The sequence below is a fragment of the Neovison vison genome, chromosome 5 (genome assembly GCF_020171115.1).
Source record: "Neovison vison isolate M4711 chromosome 5, ASM_NN_V1, whole genome shotgun sequence".
Classification (NCBI taxonomy): Eukaryota; Metazoa; Chordata; class Mammalia; order Carnivora; family Mustelidae; genus Neogale; species Neogale vison.
In genome coordinates this window covers 1,130,818-1,154,407 of record NC_058095.1, presented here as the reverse complement: position 1 = coordinate 1,154,407, position 23,590 = coordinate 1,130,818, and the positions used below count along the sequence as shown (strand labels likewise).

Here is a 23,590-nt window from a genome sequence, read left to right as displayed (position 1 = left end):
GCAGGCAAGGCCGTTGGGCCTGCCTTGGAGGTGGCCCCCCACACGCACCAGAGGAGAGAGAAGGGTATGACGAGCCCAGGGCACCTGCAGTCTAGCCTCCACAGTTAGCCTAGGGCCCGGCTTGTTCCCCCGTGCCGGCTGCTGGTTGGAAGCAAACCTCAGAGGTTATTTCCACCGTGAATATTTTAACACGTATTTATTCCAAAGGAAGGGAATCCTTTCTGGGGAGAAGCAACAGCCACAGCCCCAGTATCTGCCCTGTTCACGTATCTACCGCTGTGTAAGGAACCATCCGAAGTGGAGGGGCTCGGAGCTGTGATTGACAGCTCTCTCCACTATTCTGTGGGCTAGGTGAGCTCCGCTGGGGCTCTCCTGCCGCTGCCGTCGGATCAGGTCCACGCTGGGGCCCCATCGGATGGCGCCTGAAGGAGACTGCCGGCCCCAGGCCCTTCCACGAGACTCCTGTGAGATTTGGGCCGCTGGATCCAAGAGCAGATGTTCTGAGAGGCCTGTTCCCCATCTCTGCGTGAACCCACGGGGGCTTCCAGAGACCAGACGCCGGCCGCTTTTCACGGGTCAAGCAACTTGAGCCAGCGCAGGTCTAAGGGCCCGGAATCAGATCCCACCCTGTCAATGGGAAGAAAAGTGTCCCTCTAATAGGACCAAATGACGCACGTTCCTCTCCGGTTAACACGCTGCCTGCCAGGACCCCCGAAAGTCTTCACTTTGGCGTCAGCTCAGGGCGCAGGTGAGAGTGAGGCTGGGCTGTGACTTACCTTAATTTGGAAATTGGGGCTCAGGACCCAGAAGCCCCGCAGCACCGCATAAACCATCCCATCTCCGTCCCTGACCTGCACAACCTGTGAGATAGAAAATGGGGCGCCTGGGTGGCTCAGTGGGTTAAGCCGCTGCCTTCGGCTCAGGTCATGATCCCGGGGTCCTGGGATGGAGTCCCGCATCGGGCTCTCTGCTCAGCAGGGAGCCTGCTTCTCTCTCTCTCTCTCTGCCTGCCTCTCTGTCTGCTTGTGATCTGTCTGTCAAATAAATAAATAAAATCTTAAAAAAAAAATATTATACCTACCAAAGTTAACAATGCTTTCTTAGTATCATCAAATGTTAAATGTTCAATTTTTCCATCTCAAAACTTTTTTTTTTTTTTTATTCTATTTAGGGACGCCTGGGTGGCTCAGTTGTTAGGCATCTGCCTTCGGCTTGGGTCATGATCCTAGGGTCCTGGGATCGAGCCCTGCCTGGGGCTCCCCGCTCAGCTTCTCCCTCTGCCACCCCTGCTGCTTTGTGCTCTCTCTTGCACTCTGTCAGATAAATAAACACAATCTTAAAAAAAATGAAACTAAAAACAACTCTTGTTCAAGCTGGCCTGTCCACATCAGGATCGAGGCAGGGTCAACACGGTGCACTTGGGCAGTGTGTGGCTAAAGTGTTTTTTCTCATGCACCTGTCTGAAAGCAGCCAGATGTCCCACAGTTCAACTAAGTTCTGGCGCTTTCTGGAGGTAGCCCAGACCTGTAAGTTGAGGGCTCAGTCCCACGAGGCGAGGCTCCCCCTACTTCAGATGCCAGACGTGCGTCAGGTCCGCAGGCTGCCCATGGTTTTGCTGGCCAGTTATAAACACAAGGGGATCCTTTCTGGGGAAAGCAACAGCCACAGCCCCATTAATTGCCCTGTTCACGTATCTACCACTGTGTAAGGAAACACCCAAAGTGGAGGGGCTTGACCACTCCTTGGGTTTGGTTGCTAAAACAAGTCACAGAACTCAGGAAAATGCTTTACTTACAATGACTGGTTTATGATAAAGGACACAACACAAGAATGGCCAATGACCAGAGATGTCTCTGATGAGGCATGAGGCAAGGGGTCGGGGGTGTAACTTCCTTGCCTTTCTCCAGGTGCACCTCCCTCCCAGCACCTCCAAGGGTTCACCAACCCAGAAGCCGAACCCCATCATTTGGGGGTTTTTATGGAGGTGTCATTAAAAAAGGCACAACTGGTTAAATCATCAGCCCTTGATGATGAACTCCGTTTCCAGTCCTGCTCCCCTCCGCAGAGGTTGTGTGGGATGGGGCTGAACATCCCACTCCTCTAAACATGGCTTGTTCTTTCTGGTGACTGGCCCCCACCCTGGAACTGTCCAGGGGCCCCAAGAGTCCTCTCATCAGCACAGACCCTGGTGTAGTTGGCTGAAAGGTTTTATTTTTTACTTTATTTTTTAAAAGCGTTTATTTATTTGACAGAGAGAGAGAGAGACCACAAGTAGGCAGAGCAGCAGGCAGAGAGAGAGGGAAGCAGGCTTCCCGAGGAGCACAGAGCTTACGAATAACGAAACCTACTCCAGTTGCTCCGGGAACTCCCACGGTCTTAAACCCCGGCCTCCAGTCTCTGGTGTCCGTGACAGGAGCTGGGGCTCCAAGGCCAGCCTGGAGCCTCTCGCAGCGCCACGAAGTCAGGAGAAGCTAAGACGACCCGCGATGTCGGAGGCAACGGGAGGACCTGTGACAGGTTCCTGGTGGAGCAAAATAACAGCCACCAGATGACGACTCATAGGACCAAATAAATATCCTTGAGTTTGTGCTGATATAGATATCCAAACAAATGGTTGGAAATGGTCGTTCTTTTTTTTTTTTAAAGATTATTTATTTATTTATTTGACAGAGAGAGATCACAAGTAGGCAGAGAGGCAGGCAGAGAGAGAGAGAGGAGGAAGCAGGTTCCCCGCCGAGCAGAGAGCCCGATGCGGGACTCGATCCCAGGACCCTGAGACCATGACCCGAGCCAAAGGCAGCGGCTTAACCCACTGAGCCACCCAGGCGCCCCAAGGAAATGGTCGTTCTTAAGAAAGGAATCCGACTGAAGGGTGGGCGCCTGGGGGCTCAGGTCATACCCTGAGGTCCTGGCCGAGCCCACATTAGGCTCCCCGCTTGCTGGGAGGCCTGCTTCTGCCTCTGCCTCTGCTGCTCCCCCTACTCGTGCTCTCTCTCTCTGTCAAAGGAATGAATCAAATCTTTTAGAATAAAAGTTGAAGGAATGAGGGGAATGTAAAGGCCCACCATCGACAGCTCCCGGACGATGTTTGCATGATGCAGAGCCTGGAGACACAGGGATGCGCTTCCCCTCGCAGTGTCTCCGTCAGGCTAACTGTGGGTCACAACGTGGAGTGGTGACCGGACCATGGAGACCCAGGCAGCTCCCACCTGAACCAAGTGAGCAAGGTCGCCTCACGAGAGCCAGCCAGACTGCTGTCCTGTGCCCCACAGCGTGTGCTGAGTGGGAACGGCCCGTCTGCGGTGTTCTTCGCAGGAAAGCATAACCCTGGTCTATTCATAAGGAAGCGAGACAATCCCCTACAGCATCAACCTTCAGAAGTGTCACGGGCATGAAAGACAAAGAGAGGCTGAAGCACTCCCGGGCTGTAGACGGCGGCCTGGGCCCTCCTTTCCATGTGGGCAGGAAGAGCACACCGGACACCCGCTGGACAGCCGGCTAAAGGGAACCCGGTCTGCAGTTCAGAGATCGGCGTTCTGTCATAGTCCGTGTCTGACCGTGAAAAAGAGCATCCTTGTGATTTTTGGTTTGCTTTGGTTTTTAAGAGAAGGAGTGGGGGAGGGGCCCAGAGGCTGAAGCGGACGCCCTGCTGAGCACAGAGCCCCACGCCAGGCTCCATCTCACCACCTGAGAGCAGGCCCCGAGCCGAAACCAAGAGGCGGACACTTAACTGACAGAGGCACCTGGACGCCTCAAGAATATCCTTGTTTTTATTTTTTGTTTTATTTTTATTTATTTACATGTTTTTTGTAATGCGACAGACGTTTACAAAGTGAAATACAGAAGACGCTCTCAAGAGTGAGAGGGGTCCCAACAGGGTTTGCCCTATTTTTTTTTTTTTAAGATTTTATTTATTTATTTGACAGAGACAGATCACAAGTAGGCAGAGAGGCAGGCAGAGAGAGAGAGAGGGGGAAGCAGGCTCCCTGCTGAGCAGAGAGCCCGATGTGGGGCTCGATCCCAGGACCCTGAGATCATGACCTGAGCCAAAGGCAGAGGCTTAACCCACTGAGCCACCCAGGCGCCCCTCCTATTTTTTTAATATCCTTTTTTTTTTTTTTTTTTAAAGATTTTATTTATTTGAGAGCGAGCGGGAGAGAACACAAGCAGTGGGGAGGAGCGGAGGCAGAGGGACAAGCGGACACGCTGAGCAGGGAGCCCAATTCAGGACTCGATCCCAGGACCCCGGGATCATGACTCAAGCCGAAGGCCAACGCTCTAACCGACCGAGTCACCCGGGTGCCCCCGAATATCCTTGTTTTTAAAGAAACGCACACAGAAGGGTTTGGGTAAAGCGGCCGCTTGCTGCACTCCGTGTCCATCGGTTCCCACTAAAAAAGGGGAACGCCAGCATCTGGGAGTCTGGGAGAAGCCACGGGAACTCCTTGGACCATTCTCACTTCTCTCCTATAAATCTGAACATCAAAACTACACAATAACAGCTAAGGACCTTCACAGTTAAACCGAGAAACTGGCGGCCGCGGACGGAATGACGAGGCTGGGACCGTGGGACACAGGCTCGCGGCGCCGCGGGGGGGGGGGTGTCTGCTTCGGCAGCTCGGCAGCTCGGAGCGCAGGCCCCGGGGAGGGAGAGCGGACGCGATTCTCGCCTTCGCGCCGCGGGAGCACAACATTCATCCCATCCAGCAAAGTCGACCGGCCAGTTCACGGCGGGGCGCGGGTGCCGGTCGCGGTCATGGGACGCTCCGGCCGCCAGCGCTCCCAGGCGGTGCCCAGGGAGGCGCCGCGAAACCGTGAGAACGGCTATTCAAGCCAGACTCTTCTTTCTTTTTGAAGGATAAGGATGATAAAGAAAAAAATGCAGGCGGAACCGCAGGGAGATACCTCTTTGCACCAGATGATGGCTGAGGTAGGTGGACGGGGCACACCGGCAACCTTGTGCTGGCCGGTGAGGGTGCGGGAGGGCACAGCTGCCCACCGACCCCAACTCCCATCCTGGAGGCACATGTTCTAGAAGCCTGTGTGCACACTCCCAGCAGCCCGTGCCTGAAACAGCTCACGTGCCGGCCCACCACGCAGCGCGGGAACAAAGCGTCGGTCCTCACCGCGTTCCGGCAAGACACTGAAGTGTGAATTCCGTGCTAGTGAGCGGGTCTACTTGGAAAGCACGACGCCAAGTGAGAGAGACAGAGACAGAGGGTCTCGCGTGGTAGGGTTCCCTTTATACGCCATGTCCCAGACCGGCGTGTGCCGGGACAAGGGGAGGAGTAGCGAGTCACTGCTAGTGGGGTTCTTTTTGGGGCGATGAAAATATTCTGGAACTTGAATGAGCTGTTGGACTGTGACCCTGTGAATGTGGGAAAGTCACTGTAAAATTAAAATTCTACCTTCCAAATGGGTCAACTTTATGGTATGTCAATTCTATCTCACTAAAGCGGTCGTTTAAAAAAAGCCCAGTAGGAGCATCCTGGTGACTCAGTGTAGAGCACGTGACTCAATCTCAGGGCTGTGAGTTCGAGCCCCATGGGGGGGTAGAGGGGACTAAAAAAATAATAAAATAAAAAGTACAATAAATACGGGCACCTGGGTGGCTCAGTAGGTTAAGCCTCTACCCAGGGTCCTGGGATCCAGCCCCGCATCGGACTCTCCACTCAGCAGGAACCTGCTTCCTCTCTCTCTCTCTCTCTCTCTGCCTACTTGTGATCTCTGTCTGTCAAATAAATAAATAAATAGTCTTAAAAATAAAAAGTACGTAACTAGAACGCCTGCAGAACCCAGGTCTGGAGAGCACTGGGAGGCGGTTCTGTTTGTACCGTCACCCTCTGTGCTGACTGACTGTGTTAAGCTTCTCTTTTTCTTTTTAAGATTTTATTTACTTGACAGACAGGAAGAATACATAAGCAAGAGGAGAGGCAGAGGGGAATACGGCTCCCAATGCAGGACTCGATCTCAGGACCCTGGGATCATGATCTGAGCCAAAGGCAGACATTTCACCGACTGGGCCACCCAGGCACCCCTATTTTTAAAATGACCTCTTCCTCCACCATAGAGCTCAAATCCATGACCCCAAGATCAAAAGTCACACACTCCGTCAATGGCTCCGGCCGGGCACCCCGATATCCTGTGTTCGCCCCCCGGCCAGTCTGTCCCCCATCGGAGCAGATGTCTGAGAGCAGGGACTTCGGTCTTGCGCTCAGTGCTGTGTCCCCGGCTCGTGAGGATGGCGCTTGGCACGCGGCAGGCACTCACATATTTGCCGTATGAGTAAATAAGTTTTCTTTAAGCTCAAAAATAGATCAGTTGACCAGGTTTCCGGGAGGATAAATGAGATCTGCACGGAAGGCCTGACAGCGAGGGAGGCCCAGGCCCTCCACGGCCGTTTCTCGATTTCTGCAGCCCCGACTGGAGAGCGGCACCAAGTCTGCGTTCCCACAGTTAACTTCTGTCGTAGGTGTGAGACTGTATCACGATTTCTCACTTTTGTTTCCCGTGTCAGGCTCGCAGCTCCCTGAAGAACCAAACTCCTCCCTCCGCAGACACGTGTGGACACACAGAGGTGAGAGGGCCCCGAAGGACGTCGGCGAAGGGCCGCCGCCTGTTTCCTACAGTCCGCAAGCAGAGAGGCCTGCCGCTTGTTCCAGAATGCTCGGTAACACACATCTTCGCTCAGCTGACCAAGAGCCAAGGACACGCCGGCAGCTGGCCGGCTCCCCACCGCACGGGCCATCTGATGACAGGTCCGGCTCAGGGGCTTGGAGTCCTGCAGCCAGTCCGCCGTTCCTCCCCAGGGCCGGCTTCCTGCTCAAGGCGCAGAGCAACTCAGACAGGCCAGGCAGATCCCGTACCCATTTCTGGGCCCAGCACTGAGCTTCTGTGTGGACCGCCGGCCATGAAGCAGGCCGGTTAGCATCCACATTTGGGCTAAGGGGCAGCCAGTCCAGCCGGGTGGCTCTGAGGGGCACTGGCCAATGGCAGTTCAGCATCTGAGCAAAAAATGTGCAGGAGAAAAACATGTAAAACCCCCAAGTTTTATTTCATCTTTCACTCATTTAACTGGTATTTTGGGGGATGAAGAGTGCTGGCCGTTGCAGGGACACCTGGCACTGTTCTTTCGGTGACCAATTCCCCGGCTTGCCTTGGATCACGGGTGCCGTCTCTGCACACAGCAGACCCCCTTTCCCTCTCAGGAGCATCCCTGCATAGACACGGTTACAGGCTCCTCCAAATCTTGGAAGTAAAACGAGGTTTCCTGGGGCGCCTGGGGGGGCTCACTGGTTGGGCGTCTGCCTTTGGCTCATGCCGTACTCCCCAGGTCCTGGGATCGAACCCCGCACTGGGCTCCCTGCTTAGCGGGGAGCCTGTCTCTCCCTCTGCCACTACCCCCGCTTGTGTTCCTTCTCTTGTCTGTCAAATAAATAAAATCTTAAAAAGAAGTAAGATGAGGTTTTCTGTCCCACAAATGAAGGAGTCAAGGCTCAAAGCGATCAAGGCTGCTCCCCACCTGTAGGGACGCACGCAGCACCCGCCCCCTCGGACTCGCTAAATTTCAGAGTCTTCTTATTCAGTCACCCCTCTCTACCCCCTGGTCTCCCCAGCTCCTGCAATGTCACCCCCTTCAGTTTCTCCTGTCACTTTCCTGGGTCACGCCACTGACCACTGCTTTGCTAGTGTCTGCCTATCACCAGCTGCTAAACTGGCAACGTCCAGCTCTCAACAACCGTGGGACGCCGGTTGGCCTCTCAGTGTCTCTGCCTGGCTCCTAGATCCCACTCTGAGCGCCGCCCCTTCCCCCACATTCCTCTTGGGCCTTTCTCGCCACAGGTGGCACCTTCAGCCACAGCTCCAATGCCTCTGAGCCATCACCCCCCACCTCCCCTCCCAGCGGCCATCAGCAGCAGCATCTGTGGCCTCGGGCCCAGGCCACCTTCCCCCTGCAGCAGGTGTGCTCTTCAAGCAGCCCACCACCTCTCCGTCTCCCTATCCAGCACGAGGCTGCTCCGCAGACACCGCCTTCCAGGGCCCCACTGTGCCTGGGTCACGTGACCTCGATCCCATCCTGCCCTCGTGGCCACAGCAGCCAAGGCCAGGCATGTGCCAATCCCTCCCTGGGACACTGGGCTCCTCCAGGGCCGAGCCGGGGTGTGCCGGTCACCTTTCCGTGCAGTGCCTGGTGTTAGCAGGCCGTTCAAGTGGCAGCTGCCAGCTGCGTAGCAACGGCGCCGGGATTGGCGCAGTTAAAGGCACCACGGCCAACGTGCGAGTTGGAGCCAGGAGCCACAGGGCGCAGCCTGGCCGGTCCTTATACTGCCACACCATCCCCTCCCTGCCACGCAGCTCTGCTCTCCGCAACCCCCGGCCTTCCCGGGGCTCTCTTCTCTGTGGATGCCACTGCCCTCCAACGGCCTGCTGCACCCGCAACTGTGCTCGGGGGGCCGCAGAGCAGGGGCCCTTAGGTCTCACTGGCTTCCAGGCACAACTGCGCCCTGAGCACCACCTCCAGAGAGGGAGGGAAACCCTGAGGACCACAGCGTGGTCTCCTGACCCAGCTGCCCAGGGTGGGGATCTCAGCCTCTTCCGAGCATGTCTGAGCCTGGGAGCAGAGGCAAGTGGCCAAGAGACATCACCGGCCTGCTCTCTTCTGTCCCAGAGGGGGTCCAGGTGGGGCAGCTGCCGGCCCTCCCTTCCAGATCTGTGTGGTCAAACGCACCTCTGCCACAGCTCCCCCTAGCGTTTCACCCAGGACACAATTAAGGGCACACTTTCTGGCTGGCTCCTGCTTCCATGTGAGAGAAAAACAGGAAAGGGTTATGTTGCGAAGTCAGAACTGCTGATCCATGCTTCTGACAAGCAGAATTCCAGGAGGAGAGGCCTCCTGGCCTGGTTTGGTCATGTGAAGTCCGGCGACAACACGGCGTTCCCGGGGCCCCCTCACGTCACACTGCAGGCGGTGGTGGTGGCTCTTCCCATGTCCTCCCGCCCACCCCATGGGAGAGGACGGAGCTACGGCGGGCAGAGCAGAGAGCGGACTGCCAGCGCCGGATGGGACTGGCCCCCGCGCGCTCAGCCAGGCCCAGGGAAGGACTGCGACGGGGACGAGGCACAGCTCCAGCTCCACACGCATCTCTGCTTTATTATGGCAAAGGTGAAAACACCACCTTCCCACAATGCCAACCGGTAACATTTATCCCAAAAATAACTCAGTACAAAACACGGCTGTTTCAGATTAAAAAAAAAAACAAAAAAACAAAAAACCAAAACCCAAAAAAACCAGAAAAACCCAAAACAAAACAAAACAAAAAAGAAAAGAAAAAAAAAAAAAAAAACCTTTACATGAGTTTTTAAATCCTATCTTAAAACATAGAAGAAACAAATCCGTCATTGGCCGCACAGCCCCAGTCCAGCGCCCCCTCCCAGCCGGGGGCACAGAGGAGACGTCTGGGTCCTGCTCCACGCCAGGATCTGCCGCGCTTTAGCTGGTGTCCATCTGAAACACACACGCAAGTGCTCGCTCAGCGGCCGTCCCGTGCCCCCGCACCCCCCAGCCTGGCCCGGGACTTACTCTCGCGTTATAAGCGTCCAGCTGGGCGTCCAGCTCCTCTGCAGAAAGCTGCTGCTTTGAACTCCGGCCAGTGCCTCTGCCCCTGCCCCGGCTTCCTCCGCGGGTGCCTCTCCGGGTGCCGCCGCCGCCACCAAAACCCCCGGAGCCGCGGTTTCTGGTCATCCCGCCTCTGTTCACACTAGCGAGGAAGAGGGAGTCACTCTCCGGACACGAAAAGGCCTGCGGGCCCACGCGGCGTCCCCGGCCCCGGCGCTCACCTCTGTGCGGGTCTCCGCTGCGTGTCGATCTGTGACGTGACGAGCTGGATGTTCATGGGGCGGCCTGCGGCAGAGAATACAAGAGGCGCCCCGGTTAGAGGGCCCTGAGACGCGCCGACGGCGCCACGGCCTGCTCTCCATGCAAGCACCGGCAAGGGGCTCTGTGTTCTCTGGTGCTCCCGACAAGGGGAGCGGCCGAGCGAGCCTGGCGGGAGAACGAGGTGCTGCCAGGGACAACCCCACCAAAAACCGCCGGCTCGCTCCTTCTCAGTCCAGGTGACGTGCGTGTCTGGTCAGGTGTCCGGGGCGCTCGTGGGTGCAAAGGTGTGGGTGGCCTGACGGAAGAAGAACCGGTACCTTTGTCTTTACGACTACAGCCCCGCACTCAGAGCTGTGCTATGGCGGTTCTGAGAAGGCTTCACAGAAGTGAGTCTTCCGGAAGGAGCTGAAGGAGGGGAGGGATGTAGCTCGCTGGATGGGGGTTCACAAGAGGTTGGTCCCGATGTGTGGGGCAGCATGAGAGGTGGCAGAATGGAAGAGAGAGACAAGGGGGCGAATGCAAAGTGTCCTCGGCCACAGGGGAAGGCATACTCCTGCACGACAGCTGCCAGCCCCAGACCGCACAAACGAGACGCAGCCCCGCCATCATCCTGGGTCCAACCGCAGACGCACCATCCAGGGGGACCCCGTTGTATTGCTTCATAGCTTTCAGGGCGTCTGCCTTCCGTTCAAAGTGCACGTCGGCGGTTCCTAAACTGCGCCCGGAGCGGTCATAGTGCACAGCCGCCTTCTTCAGGGTCCCGAATTCAGCGAAGAGCTCCTGGAGGCCGGGAAGAGCAGGTGTCAGCCAAGTGGCTTCCCTTCGGGTGGCCCAGGGCACTCCCCGGGCATGTGAGCTGCTCTGGGGTTGTTTCCCTGGGCGGCAGACAAGTGGGGGGGCAGGGCAGTGGTAGGGGGAAGGGAGGGGCAGACGGGACAGCAACTTCCCGGAGCAGCTGGGCCTGAGGGCTCCTGCCAGCGTGGGGACCTTACATCTGTCCCAGGATGCAGTTAAAGGACCATAGAGCCCACCAGTGAAGGGAACAAGATTAAGTTGCTATCTTCTTCAACAGAGGAAAACTGACAACACACCCAAGGACTGTGCCAAGAAACAGCAAAGGCCAAGATCACAGAGCAAGGGATGCTATCCGACATGTGGACATGTGGACCAGCTCACAGGGCCCGTTGATTCGGGAGCCCTGACCCAGCCCCTCCCCCAGGGCAGATTCTGGCTCACCTTTCCCTCTCCTCCTACTCAAGCCTGCCGCAAAGGCTGAAGTCAAGCGCTGCCATGGAAACTGCCCTGACCTCAGGCAGGCTGGGAGTTGGAGAGGGAACCCAGAGTGTGGGGCTACTCCGGCCGCAGGCACACAGCGGGAAGTGGAGTTCACCAAAAGCGGTTTCCAGTGGATGCCAGAAACCACCTTAAAAAAAGTGTTGAGACACCGTGAGTGCTCACCGGCCTTGCTCTGTCCTCCCACGGCAGTCAAACAAACAGCTGGGCTCCGGGAAACTGAACCCAGGAAGGCCCAGCACCCTGATCCAGCCATCTCTGGGACTGATCCCCAAGAGATCTTTACTTAATCAGAAAACAAGTAAATATGCCTTTAAAATCTGCATGCCTTTGATATTCAAACAAAAAACCCAAAGAACAAAAATAAAAAATCCCCCAAAAAACAGAAAACAAAACAAAACAACAAAAAAATAAAACAAAGAAAAGAAAAGCATCAAACAAAGCTGGGTTTGAGAATCGTGGTGCTCAAAAGACCAGGGGAAGACCAAGACCCAAGTCCCGTAAGACCCGGAGCTGGGGCTCGAGGCACACCGAGCCCCCTTCTGCGCTCTGCACACTGACTTCCACAGAAGAAGATCCTTCTCCTCCCAACGGCATTAGAACCAGGAGCAAATAAACAAAACGGACGCCCTAAGTGCGGCCGCGACCCAGGGAAGGCGCACACTAGGCCGGTCTCCCCCGCTGGGAACTGACCGCTGGGGCAGAGCGTCTTCGGGCGCAGGCGCATCGGCAGGGCAGCCGCTCCCCACGTTCAGCTGGGGCCGGCCTCCCCACACGCTGAGCTGCCTGCCGGACTGGCACCTGCGGCCCAGCCTCTGCTCCGCACTCCTGCACCCCTTAGAGGGGCCGGGGGCTACCCTGCGGCCCCAGAGGGCTCACGGTTCTCAACCGGGCACATCCCAAACGGGACCAATTCGGCGAGGGCAACTGCTCACCGCGACACTCGCGCCGCTCACCTGAATGTCAGCGTCGGACACTCCGAAATCCAGGTTGGACACCAGCAGTTTCCCCCCAGTCTCGACGCCCGCGCCGCCCCCGAAGCCGCTGTCGAACAGGTCATGCTGCCACTTGTCCGGAAGCTGTTTGGGCTGGAGGAGAGACGCGAGAACAGACACCGACCGTGAGCGTCTCTCCGGGGCTCTCACCGTCCCGGGCAGGGCGGCGCACGGTCCGCGCGGAGACCCGCAGCTCGCCCCTTCCCGCCCACGCCGCGGCAGGCCGCAGCCGACCCGGCGGGACCCCACGCTCCCGCGGCTCCCTCCGACCAACTTCCCGCCGCCCGCGCGGCCCGGCGCCCAGCCGAGACAAAGGCCGGAGGGTCTCCGCCTCCCGGGCCCGGGCCCGCGCGACCTCCGCGCCCGGCCGGCGCCCGCGCCCACCGGCCCGACGCGCCTGCCGTGCTCCCCGCCGCGCGCCGCCCGGCCGGCCCGCTCCCCGCCGCGGGCCGCCGCCGCCGCCGCCGCACTCACCCTGCTGTAGGGCGCCGGCCGGTTCCTGCCGCCGCCGCCCGCCGCGCCGCGGGCGATGGCCGGCCGGTTCCGGATGGGCCCGCCGCCTCGGCTCACTCGCGCGGCGGCCTGCGCCCCGCCGCCACGGCCGCCCTGGGAGCCGGCCCTGCCGCGGCCCCGGCCTCCGCCGCGGCCACCTCGCTGGCTCCGGTTCAGCTTAATGATGTCGTCCAGAGACATGTCCATTTTGTCGGCCATGGCGGGCGCGGAATCGGCCTTGGCTCGAGCCCGCGCGTCAGCACGCCGGCGCGTCACTTCCGGGGCCGCGCGGTGTCTTCCGGTGCCGAGGCCTCGGAGAGGCCGGGGATTGGCTGTGAGTGCACGGCGGGGGCGGGGCGGCGCGTGCGCGCTAGGGAGCGAGTTCGGCGGGCGCTCTGTAAGGTGCCGGGCAGTGGCCGCGGTCGTTTTTATACCTTCCCGCGCGGGCGCTGCCAACGGAAGGCGGGCGGGGCAGCGCGCGGTCAGGCCGGCGGAGGTGCGAGAGCGCGGGGCGGAGCGCGGCCGTTGGGGCGGGACTGGCGCGCCGCCCCTCCCCCGCCTTTTCCCGCCCGTGCCTTGAACCCGCACGTCTCCCCCGCGCCCCACCCTCTCCCCGAGACGGAGCGCGCGCCCCGCCCCGCAGCGTCTCCCCGCGCTCCCGCGCCTCCCCCCACCCTCCTTCCCCGCACTTCACCCTCTCCCCGCGCCCCGGTCCCGCCCTGCACCCCCTCTTCCGCGCTCTGGTCTGGCGGTGGCGGTGGCGGCGGCAGCTCCCCGACCAAAGTCCTTGCTGACCAGGGCCTCAGGCCGAGCGGGCTGGGTGGGTCCCCCCGGGTGGTCATCCGGGTCGGGGTCTCCCTGTGCCCCGTGGGCCGGCCGCACCCCTCCGAAAAGCACCGTGCGGGGCATCTCTGCAGGCACTGGTGGGAGCCCGCGCTGCGCTTCGAGGACGCCGGGCAGACCGTGCGGACCGTGTAGAGATTCCTGCGGGTGTGGGGAGCCTGGCTCGCCCTCCCAGGGGCGCCCGGGCCCTGCCCCCGTCGTCCTTGCGGACGAATTTGTGCTGGTCGGTCTGGGTTTCTCAGAGCTCTGGCCGCCGTTCCAGCCCCGTGCTGACCGTGGGGTTGGGTGACCCTCGGGCTCAGAGGAGCGCCCCTTTGGTACCTAGATGCTGTAGCTGTGCAGACTGAGGTGCCGGGTGATCTCTTTCCCTCTGCCTGTAGGCTCCGCGGCCATGAAGGTGAAGATTAAGTGCTGGAACGGCGTGGCCACTTGGCTCTGGGTGGCCAACGACGAGAACTGTGGCATCTGCCGGATGGCCTTTAATGGCTGCTGCCCGGACTGTGAGTGTCCCCTAAATTCCCTCCCTCTTGAGCTTTACCTGCTGGCCTGGCCACGACCTCTCGCCAGAAATACCTGCACGAAGTGGCTGGGTTTTGGTGTCCCTTTCCTCAAGAAAAGTTGACAGAAGAGAGCCAGGTGGTTTGGGCCCCTGTTTGTAGAAAGAGCCCATCAGAAGTTTTGTAAGAAAAAATGGTGTCGCCTTGTAGCGTGGTGAGACTCGGGGCTGCGAAGTCTGAGGGGGAGAAGGACATGGTAGAACTCTGTGTCTCAAGATTCTCAAGCAAACAAAACCTGGCAGGTTGTAGGGGCACCGCTCCCTCGCCCAGCACAGAGGATCACGGTGGGTAAGGGACCTTTCCACCGCTGCTTCGTGGTTCGGCGACGATAACTAGGGTGCCCGGTGCCACGCCACGGAGTCTCTAAACGGAACCCCAGCTTTTTACAGGCTGTCGCGTCACATCACACAGAACGTGATGATGAGTCCTTAGGGTCTCCCCCATTCCTAGTCCTTGCTTGGACTTCCCCAGGTGTCTGTAGGTGTCCCTTCACTGCGTGGTGTAAGCAGGATCCACAGTTGCTTGCTCCGCTCTGCCCTGGGTGTTCAGTGTTAGCATAGAACAGGCCCTTCCACCCTCACTCAGCTTTTTCAAGGCGTCTGACCTTTGAGCGAAGTTGTCTTGTTTCACAGAGTGCCCCCAACCAGGTTTTTTTTTTTCTTTTTTATTAAAGATTTTATTTATTTATTTGACAGAGAGAAATCACAAGTAGGTAGAGAGGCAGGCAGAGAGAGAGAGAGGGAAGCAGGCTCCCTGCTGAGCAGAGAGCCCGATGCGGGACTCGATCCCAGGACCCTGAGATCATGACCTGAGCCGAAGGCAGCGGCTTAACCCACTGAGCCACCCAGGCGCCCCGGATTTCTTTTTTGTGCTGAGTTTTGATTCATTTTTGTTCCCGTTATGTTCTGTGAAGTAGAAACGCTTTGAATATATTTTTAAGTAAAAAACCAGTTTTTGTACCAGTGCATTTTGGTTTTAGCCAAACCCAAGTGAACTTAAACAGAAGCAAGTTGACCCTTTTTTTTTTTTTTTTTTTAAAGATTTTATTTATTTATTTGACCCTTAAGGGCCAAGGGCAGTCTCAAGAGGAAGACAGGACATTGAAGTACTAAAGGGTCCCTGTCCCATGAATGACCAGGCCTTTTGTGTAGGGTCAGGTAAGTGGCCAGAATAATAATAGTGCTTTACTTCTTAGAGTGAAATTCAGGTCATTGGATTTTTTTTTAAGGTTTTATTTATTTATTGGACAGACAGAGATCACAAGTAGGCAAAGAGGCAGGCAGAGAGAGAGAGAGGAGGAAGCAGGTTCCCTGCTGAGCAGAGAGCCCGATGCAGGGGCTCGATCCCAGGACCCTGAAGTTTTCATCTTTTTTTTTTTTTTTTTTAAGATTTTTTAAATTTATTTTTCAGAGAGAGAGGGAGAGAGAGCGAGCACAGGCAGACAGAGAGGCAGGCAGAGGCAGAGGGAGAAGCAGGCTCCCTGCCGAGCAAGGAGCCCGATGTGGGACTCGATCCCAGGACGCTGGGATCATGACCTGAGCTGAAGGCAGCTGCTTAACCAACTGAGCCACCCAGGCGTCCCAAGATTTTCATCTTTTAAGATTTACTATTTACTTATTTATTTGACAGTGACAACAAGCAGGGCAGCAGCTGAGGGAGAGGGGGAAGCAGACTCTCTGAGGAGCGGGGAGCCTGATGTGGGGCCTGACCCCAGCACCCTGAGATACGACCTGAGCCGAAGGCAGACGCTTAACCCACTGAGCCAGCCAGGCGCCGCGTGTATATTCTTTGATCTTTCCATTCGCTTTGGCTGGAAGGAAATCCCATCTCCCAGGACTTCATCTGTCGGGATTGACTCAGAGGGGTGGGGCGCAAGCTGCGGAGTCACTGGCCGGCTCTGGTTGATGACTGTTGCGTCGCCGTATGCTCAAGATGCGGTTGTAGTGAATCTACTTCAGATCACTCTTTTTTTTTTTACTTTTTTTTTTTTTTAATTTATTTATTTGACAGAGAGAGATCACAAGTAGGCAGTGAGGCAGGCAGAGAGAGAGAGGAGGAAGCAGGCTCCCTGCTGAGCAGAGAGCCCGATGCGGGACTCGATCCCAGGACCCTGAGATCATGACCTGAGCCGCAGGCAGCGGCTTAACCCACTGAGCCACCCAGGCGCCCCTTCAGATCACTCTTAAATGCATCGCTAGGGACACAGCAAAGGCCGCGGGAGTCTGGGGGGGCACAGACCTGCAGCTTCCTAAGCAGCAGACTCTTCTGGAAAGAAGTCCTGGAGGGTACCGCCCTCGACTGGTTGTGGGGGAGAGAGCGGCTGGCAGAGATGCAGGGGTGCGGAGCCCAGCTGCTGCCGTGGCCGCAGGACTTGTGGCTGGCGTCTGCGTTTGCCGGTGGGCTCTGGTTTTGTGGGGGGGATTTAGGGCACGATCTTCTTTTTTATTTATTTATTTATTTATTTATTTATTTAAGATTTTATTTATTTATTTGACAGAGAGAGATGACAAGCAGGCAGAGAGGCAGGCAGAGAGAGAGGGGAGGAAGCAGGCTCCCTGCTGAGCAGAGAGCGGGACTCGATCCCAGGACCCTGAGATCATGACCTGAGCCGAAGGCAGCCGCTTAACCCTCTGAGCCACCCAGGTGCCCCTAGGGCACGATCTTCTGACCCGAGGTCAAGTTTGAGAGCCAGTCGTCCTGTACAAAGTGTCAAGCCTAGGTCCTGCCTGTGCAGATGAAAGGATGCTGGGGTTCTCTTGCTACAGCTGTGCGCTTGTGAGAAACCCGGGGTGAGGGGCGCTGTGATAACCTGCCCCCAGCCCCAGAGGGCTTTGGGAGTAAAAGTCTTCTTGAGACATGTTTTTATGACAAAGGGTTTCCGTCCAGACCGGAGCAAGCACTTGGGTGAGTCACCATTACTGTTCTGTGCTCCGCATGCCTCAGGCAGGCTGTCTGCTGGGGACGTTACTGGAAGTGGCTCCTGCCTCTGATGGCCGATGGCCGTGGGGCTGTGTGGCCGGGGTACTCCCCCATCAGCGGGCCCCCAGGGCATCCCCTGCCAGAGTATCCTGCCTTTGCAGGGGACTCTGATTCCAAGCTGAGTTCTCCTGGACCCAGGAGGGCCCTGGGCGTGGGGGGTGTCATGTCAGCCATCGCCCCGAGTGGGCGCTCCTGGCACAGCGTCCTCCCCCCGCCCCCCCTGACGGGTGGGGGAGCGGAGCCAGCACAGTAATTCTGTATTTGTCCCAGCGTAGAATTTTCTAGTCGTTATGTCATCAAAGTCTCAGGAAGGCTATGATGTTTTGTTATAAAAAGGATTTTTTTTAGAAGATTGAAAAACACCACCCCAAACGTGGATAAAAAGGTACAGCGGCGGCTGTCCTGACTTGGTGGGGTGCAGGGTGTGGGGCGGGGGCTGCTCGGGGTCGGAGCCACGCACGCTTGGTAGACGTGGAAGGCCACTGAAGAGCCCACATTGGCTGCTGACCTGGTGCCCGTCTGAACCATGGGGCTGCGCTCCTGCCCTCCGGAAGTGGCAGGCACCTCAATGCACCATGTGCCCAGGCCTCCTGTCCAGAAGAGGGGTGACGGGGTGGCCGAGTGCGGCGAGGGTGGCCGAGAGCACGGCCAGGTTCCCAGCCCCTCTTTTGGCGAGGGATGGGCCAAGTGGGACCGCTGTGCCGGCTGTGGTGTTGTTTCGTGGGATCGAGCGTCCTGGGTTTGGTGTCGAGGAGGGATGGCGGCCGCAGAAGTCCAGAGGCAGACTCTGTTCTGTGAGGAGCTCCCCACGTGGTCTCGGACGTGTGTAGACAGAGCTGCCGCACGGACAGGCCGTCTGTCCCAGCCCTGGCTTGTCTGTCTTGTCCCTTGTGTTTGTGCATCAGTGACAGCTGGTCCAGCTAGTGTCCCGAAGGTGTAGAGGAGCCCCAGGGCAGCGATGGGGGGATGGCACCCCAGCAAGGGTAGAGGCAGCAAGCCACAGTGCCTCAGTGCCCACGGGGACCCTGACACACAGCCTGAGGGGGCCCGTTGTGCTCTGGTGGCACCGGCTGTTTTTCTTGCTTCTCAGAAATCAGAGGAAATCAGAGACCCCTTTTTCTTCTGATCACGGCAGTGTGGCTGTCCCCCTGTACCCGTCCAGGGGGGTGGCATTTCCATGCACGGGGAGTGCCAGCAGCAGGTGGCCTGACAGCGAGGCGGAAGGTAGCCGCGTGCTGACTCCCGGCAGCTGACAGGTCGGGCCGCCCGAAGCCCTCCCTTGAAGCCTCCTGGGTCCCTGCCGTCTAGAGAGGAACCTCCCAAGGCCCCAGCTCTCCTACGCCTGGTCGGAAGGAATAGTTCCCTGTTCAGAGGGGTGGCTCTTTGGTGGCGGCGGGGGGTGGGGGTGTCCCTAGACAGATTCAGGCTGTGACCTCGGTGTCCCAGGTGAAGCGGCAGAGCTACAGTGTGCCTGTAGACGGGCCCGGAACCTGGGAGGCGGGGACTGTGGGCTCGGCCCGCGCCCCCCTGCAGCTGAGCACCCCCTCGCAGGGGAGGACAGAGTGAGGGCCGGCTTGCGGGCCTGTGTGTGTGTGTGTGCGTGTGCGTGCGTGTGTATGTGTGTGCACACCACACACTGTGCTCACGCTCCTGATTTCTGTCTTTCCTGAAACATGAGGTGTGAGAGGCCCTGCACACGGGCACCCCTGGGCTGCTGGGGCTGGGCAGGTGCCGGACGCCCAGGGGTCCCGCGCCCCATTTCTGCCGGGTGCGTGGGCTGCCCTGTGTGACTGGCCTGGTGCTCTCGCCCCCTCCTGCAGGCAAGGTGCCGGGCGACGACTGCCCCTTGGTGTGGGGCCAGTGCTCACACTGCTTCCACATGCACTGCATCCTCAAGTGGCTGAACGCGCAGCAGGTGCAGCAACACTGCCCCATGTGCCGCCAGGAGTGGAAGTTCAAGGAGTGAGCCCCCCATCCCTGCCCAGGGCTGGCCGGCTGCGCGCTCCTCTGGCACCAGCCCCCTCTGGGCCGCGACGCGCCTGACTCGACTGGAGCTGCGTTTGTTTTCCTTCAAATGGTGACACTTTTATCTAATAAGTAAAACTCATTAAATTACCTGAACCTTGCTGGAGGCCTCTGTTGCCTGTTTTCTTGGTCCTGATGCCGCCTCGCAGTGCGTTGATGGGAAAACTCAGGAGTAAACATCTCATGCGATGCCGCCAAGGCTCTGAGTCACATCCCCAGGAGGAGCGGGAGCGTAGGATCAGCCAGAAGAGCCAGGGGCGAGAGTGGCTGGCTCTGGGGGCTTGAAAGGCCCCGGGGGTGCAAAGGCCCTGGGGCGTGCGTGTGTACCAACGGGAAATGGAACACCAGCGGCTCCGAGGCCTGGGGCCTGTCATTTGGCCTCTCACCCGCTCGAAGCTGGGGACCGCCTGGCAGACCAGTCTGTGGGATTCTGACTTGGCACAGCTGGCAGCTGCTGCCCGTAGTGCCTTTCACTGAAAGGCGATCCCTGAGCAGGGGCTGGTGGTCTCTCAATCCCTCCTCCCTTATTCTGGCAGGAGGCCAGCTGGAGCGTCTGAGCAGTGACATACCCGGTGTAGGCCATGTTAAGGACATCTGTGTCCCAGGTGTCTGAGGTCCTCTACTTGGAGAACAGCCCACGGGAGGCTCCTTTGGGCACCTCTGTCAGTCCACAGCTCCAGGTTAGGGGTGGCCCCTGGGGGCCATGGTCCCAGCCCTGGAAGTCTTGGCTGCTTCTGGACAGACTGCTGCAGGCCTCATGTCCCCATGAGCTGCAAGGAGTCACTTGGCACTGGCTCCTTCCAGTCCATTCTCAGGGAACAGCCCCTGGGGGTCACTGCCTTGTGCCTTATGGGTGGCCAGCTGCTGAGTGCTCCGATGCTGCTTGTCCTCAGTCCCTGGGGGCAAGACCAGGTAGTGTCCTCGGGGGGCTGGCCTCCTGCTTGGTCACCTCTGGGGCAGCCTGTTTCATGCCTGCATGTTGTATCCAGAGGGAAGGAAGCCCAGGGGACCATCCCCCTTCTCCAGGCCGGAGGTCACATGCCTTCTGTCCAGAAACCCAGCTGCCCGGGCCCCTGAGCTCGGGATCCGACCTGGGGAGGACACACCCAAAGGAAGACACATCGCGGCCAGTTTGCTTAGGGGAAGAAGAGGTGCCTGAGCAAGCCCCCTGGCCCAAGGCCTCTGGCCCCTGCACTTGGTGCCCCGCCCCCCACCCCAGGGCCTGGGCTCAGCCTCCCGGAAGCTCCCAGCAGTCCTGCAGACAAACAGGTGTTGGGGCAGCTAATGTGTATTCTTGAGACTTTGTGTCTACAATGTGTCAGGATCCAAAGAATCCCTGGGAGTTCACAGCCCTGTGGGAGTGGGCTGCTGCCCTGCGGAGGGCCTGTCCAGGCAGCATGGCCGGCCTCCACTGTCCCAGAGTTTCCAGACCTCACCCTGGCCTGCCCCCAGCCCACCTTCCCTGCCCGGGGTAGGGGGGGGTTTCTGCTGTGACCCATGACTCTGCCTGGGGCATCAGACGCTGAGTGCAGCCTCGAAGGCTTTCTGGCCTTGCCCTTTGGGGTGGATACCCTCATTCTCAGATGCACTGTCCATTTGCCTAAGGTCGCAGACCCTCCTGTAGGCTGTTCCCCCCCACGCCGTTCAGACTCTTCCGTGTTTCCTGCCTCCAGCCTGGTCCTTGCAGGGCCTGCTTGGCCTCAAGTTGGCCCTGCAGTTGCCCCCCAGCCAGCTGTCTCCTCCCCGGAAGCTCGGGGACCCTGCAGCGACTCCAGCACCTCAGCCTGCTCTCCCTCCCCCAGGTCGCAGAGGCTCACACCGCCTGCCTTTGCAAACACTCCCCGGGCTTCCCGTCACTGCCCCCCACCTCTGGCCCTGGGCGCGCTCCCTGGTCTTCCCCGTGGGCCAGTGAGGCACTCTGCTTGTCCTCCTGCCGGCTCTGTTTCCCCATTTGGCTGTGGCTTGAGTTAGGGACTGAGTCATGGCCTGGTGAGCACAGGTGTTCTGAGGGTGCCCATCCCGAGAGCAGAACTAGGTGGAAGAAGTCTCTGGGTTCATGTCAGCTGTCCCTTGGTCTGGTTTCCAGAGGTCAGGCCTGGCCGCGTTGCCCACCTCTTCCTAAAGGACCCCACCAGTAGTGGCCCTATTAGAAGCTTCCCCCGTGGATGTGACACAGAAGGTGGCCCCCAAGCCCACCCAGACTTTGAAGTTCCCTTTGAGGGCTGGAGAAAGTGTCCCCGGGGCACAGATGTCTCTCTGCAGCCTCTAGGACCTCTGGGGGGCCGGGTAACTGCTAGGGCGCCCTCGGGGTCCTGGGGGCTGCTCAGTGCTGCCCTGCTTGTCCCCTGCTTGCCCCGAGCCCGCATCCAGGCAGGACCATGGGACAGGGAGAAGGAGCAGGCGGCAGCGGGGACGATGGGGGCGTGGGATCCCGCACAGGTGTGGTCACCGCGCGGGAGGCTCAGCTTCTTGCTGCCTGAGGGGGGCCCGCCTCCGCGCCCCGCGCTGCCAATATAAGGCGGCGGCCGCCGAGGCTCCGAGCCGCGCAGTCCGCCCGCCGCCCGCGTCCCCATGGCCCGGTCCGCGCCGCTGGTGGCCGCCGCCCTGGCGCTGTGCCTGCTGCTGGCGCCGCCGGGCCTCGCGTGGTACAGGCCGGCGGCCGGGCCTGGCTCCTACTCGGTGGGCCGCGCGGCGGGGCTGCTGTCCGGCTTCCGCAGGTCCCCCCACGCGCGCCGCGCCGAGCCCCCCGGGAGCGCGGGACCTCCGGGCCGGGCGAGCGCCGTCGCCGAGCCGCGCCCCCGCCTGCGGAGCCTAGTGAGTGGGGCCGGTCGGAGGTCAGGAGGGGGGCTGTGGTGCGCGGGGTCGCGGCGCGGGGGGCGCGGGGTCGGGCCGGGGCGGCCCCTCAGCCTCCTCCCGCCCCCAGGCCGCGTGTGTCAAGGACGTGTCCCCGAAACTGCGGAGCTGCGCGCGGTTCCCCGACGGCCGCGCCACCGTCCAGTGCCAGGCGGACGTTTTCCTGTCGCTGCGCGCGGCCGCCTGTCGCAGCGCCTGAGCCTCCACCCGGCCCGACCCCGCCCGGCGGCAGCGCAGACACCCCAGCGCCTCCCTGCACCCCCGCGCCCGTCGGCTCCCCGAATAAACGAGAAGCGAGAAGCGCAGCTGAACTCCGAGTGGGGGCGGGGGGCGGGTGGGTGGGGCGGGCCCCACGGTCTGCAGACCCCACTCCGCCGCCACTGTCTGCCCTGGGGGGGGGGCAGCCCCCTCACCTCCCGCTGTGGTCCACACAGCCCCTGCGCTCCCCCGTGTCCTCCAGGAGGCAGCTCCATGTCTGCCCTGAGCGCTGCCGCTGCCCACCACGCCACCCACGGGGGCCCCTGGCCTAGGACAGCCCCCCACCCCCCGCCTTGGTTCTGGGGTTTCCTGAGGACAGTGCTCTGCCTTTTAAGAGGCGCAACTCCTGCAGTCCCTCTTTCCTTGGTGTCCCCCCCAAAACACCTCAAAGTCCTAGGCACAGGGCGGTGATTTGGGCTGTTGAAGAGTGACTAGGCCAGGGAGGGGTGGGGCTGGGGGAGGCAGCCACACCTGCTGCTCCAGGACAAAGCCGGGCGCAGCCGCTCCTGAGGTGGGGAGCTCTGGACCCAGTCTTCACTCTGACCCACGGCCACACCGGCAATTCCCACAGCCATGACAGCCGAGACACGGCAGTGAGGGATCACCGCGCACCGGCCGGACCTCCCCTGCCCACGCTCAGGCTTGACTGCCTCCTCTACTTGTGGGCGTCTGGGTTCATTCCAGCTGCAGCCCCACTGAGGCAGACCTTGAGCTCCCTTCGTGGCACGTACTGGGGCCTCCAGTACCCAGGGCCTCCTCCTCCCTGGGTCTGGGAGGGCAGAAAGGCAAAATGAGGTTCAGCACCTGCCTTAGGGGTGCTCGCCACCATCCCACCCTCCTCGGGGAGGCCGGCGGGGTTGGACCCATCAGCCCCCCACTTAGAGGCTGTGGGAGAACCCACAAACCCACTGGCCCGAATGACTGCATCTCTAGGGGCACTGACTTCCCAGAGCCCCAGGCCCTGAGCCTCCTCCAACTGTGTCCCCGTGTCCCTGTGGGCTCCCTGGCTGCCGCAGTCCCCAGCTTAAAGGGGCTGCTCCCGTGTCCCACCTCTTCGAGTCCGTGCAGGATTAGCAGCTCCCTCCTCGTGCCCCTGCTCCCAGGGCCCTGCTGCCCATGGCTCCAGGAGTCTGAGTCTCGCCCTCCCTGAAGCTGGGGGCCTAGGGGCAGTGGGGGTCTAGGGGAGGGCCTTGTGCCTCTCACGCACTACCCCAGCTTGGGGAGGGAGGGAGGAGACTGGTGGCGCCTGCCCAGTGGGGAGCTGGGGTGGCTGAGCGTTCAGTGTTCAGTCCCTTCCCTTCCACTTCCTGCACGGCTCGGAGTTAGACTCGTGACTGGTTACATCGGGAGGAAGAAGAGGACAGACCCACCCGCCAAGGAGGGAAGGACGCCAGCCCTCCCATCTCCGCTTCCACGGG

At 59.8% G+C, this 23,590-nt stretch overlaps 3 protein-coding genes across 6 annotated transcripts; 2 read left to right on the top strand and 1 right to left on the bottom strand.

The window, feature by feature from the left end:
- Nucleotides 1-9,125: 9,125 nt before the first annotated feature.
- Nucleotides 9,126-12,906, bottom strand: ALYREF (Aly/REF export factor). The gene is made up of 6 exons (XM_044247206.1): nt 12,640-12,906; nt 12,127-12,258; nt 10,510-10,657; nt 9,838-9,901; nt 9,581-9,758; nt 9,126-9,505 (listed from the first exon to the last, which is right to left on the bottom strand). Exons 1-6 carry the CDS (start codon nt 12,874-12,876, stop codon nt 9,491-9,493), a joined length of 774 nt encoding a protein of 257 aa, XP_044103141.1. The 5' UTR covers nt 12,877-12,906; the 3' UTR covers nt 9,126-9,490.
- Nucleotides 12,907-13,023: 117 nt separating this feature from the next.
- ANAPC11 (anaphase promoting complex subunit 11) lies at nt 13,024-19,162 on the top strand. 4 transcript variants are annotated; one of them, XM_044247210.1, is made up of 3 exons: nt 13,024-13,054; nt 13,881-14,000; nt 18,857-19,162. In XM_044247210.1, the coding sequence occupies exons 2-3, from the start codon at nt 13,892-13,894 to the stop codon at nt 19,000-19,002; spliced, it is 255 nt and encodes an 84-aa protein (XP_044103145.1). In that variant the 5' UTR covers nt 13,024-13,054; nt 13,881-13,891; the 3' UTR covers nt 19,003-19,162. The 4 variants fall into 4 exon arrangements, with proteins under 4 accessions (XP_044103145.1, XP_044103142.1, XP_044103144.1 ...); XM_044247207.1 differs by lacking the exon at nt 13,024-13,054 and adding an exon at nt 13,061-13,153; XM_044247209.1 differs by lacking the exon at nt 13,024-13,054 and adding an exon at nt 13,318-13,477.
- A 2,470-nt stretch (nt 19,163-21,632) lies between these two features.
- On the top strand, nt 21,633-22,113 carry NPB (neuropeptide B). Its single transcript, XM_044250326.1, has 2 exons — nt 21,633-21,875; nt 21,985-22,113. The coding sequence occupies exons 1-2, from the start codon at nt 21,633-21,635 to the stop codon at nt 22,111-22,113; spliced, it is 372 nt and encodes a 123-aa protein (XP_044106261.1).
- Nucleotides 22,114-23,590: the final 1,477 nt, after the last annotated feature.

Bases quoted from the DNA above. Each gene is read 5' to 3' on its own strand.
- ALYREF (XM_044247206.1), bottom strand. From the start codon at position 12,876: ATGGCCGACAAAATGGACATGTCTCTGGACGACATCATTAAGCTGAAC. The intron at 10,658-12,126 runs GTGAGCGGCGCG...CCCGGCCTCCAG, and splicing joins TGTCCGACGCTGACATTCAG to GAGCTCTTCGCTGAATTCGG. The intron at 9,902-10,509 runs GTGCGTCTGCGG...TCTCTGCCGCAG, and splicing joins CAACGGGGTCCCCCTGGATG to GCCGCCCCATGAACATCCAG.
- ANAPC11 (XM_044247210.1), top strand. From the start codon at position 13,892: ATGAAGGTGAAGATTAAGTGCTGGAACGGCGTGGCCACTTGGCTCTGG. The intron at 14,001-18,856 runs GTGAGTGTCCCC...CCCCTCCTGCAG, and splicing joins TAATGGCTGCTGCCCGGACT to GCAAGGTGCCGGGCGACGAC.
- NPB (XM_044250326.1), top strand. From the start codon at position 21,633: ATGGCCCGGTCCGCGCCGCTGGTGGCCGCCGCCCTGGCGCTGTGCCTG. The intron at 21,876-21,984 runs GTGAGTGGGGCC...TCCCGCCCCCAG, and splicing joins GCCCCCGCCTGCGGAGCCTA to GCCGCGTGTGTCAAGGACGT.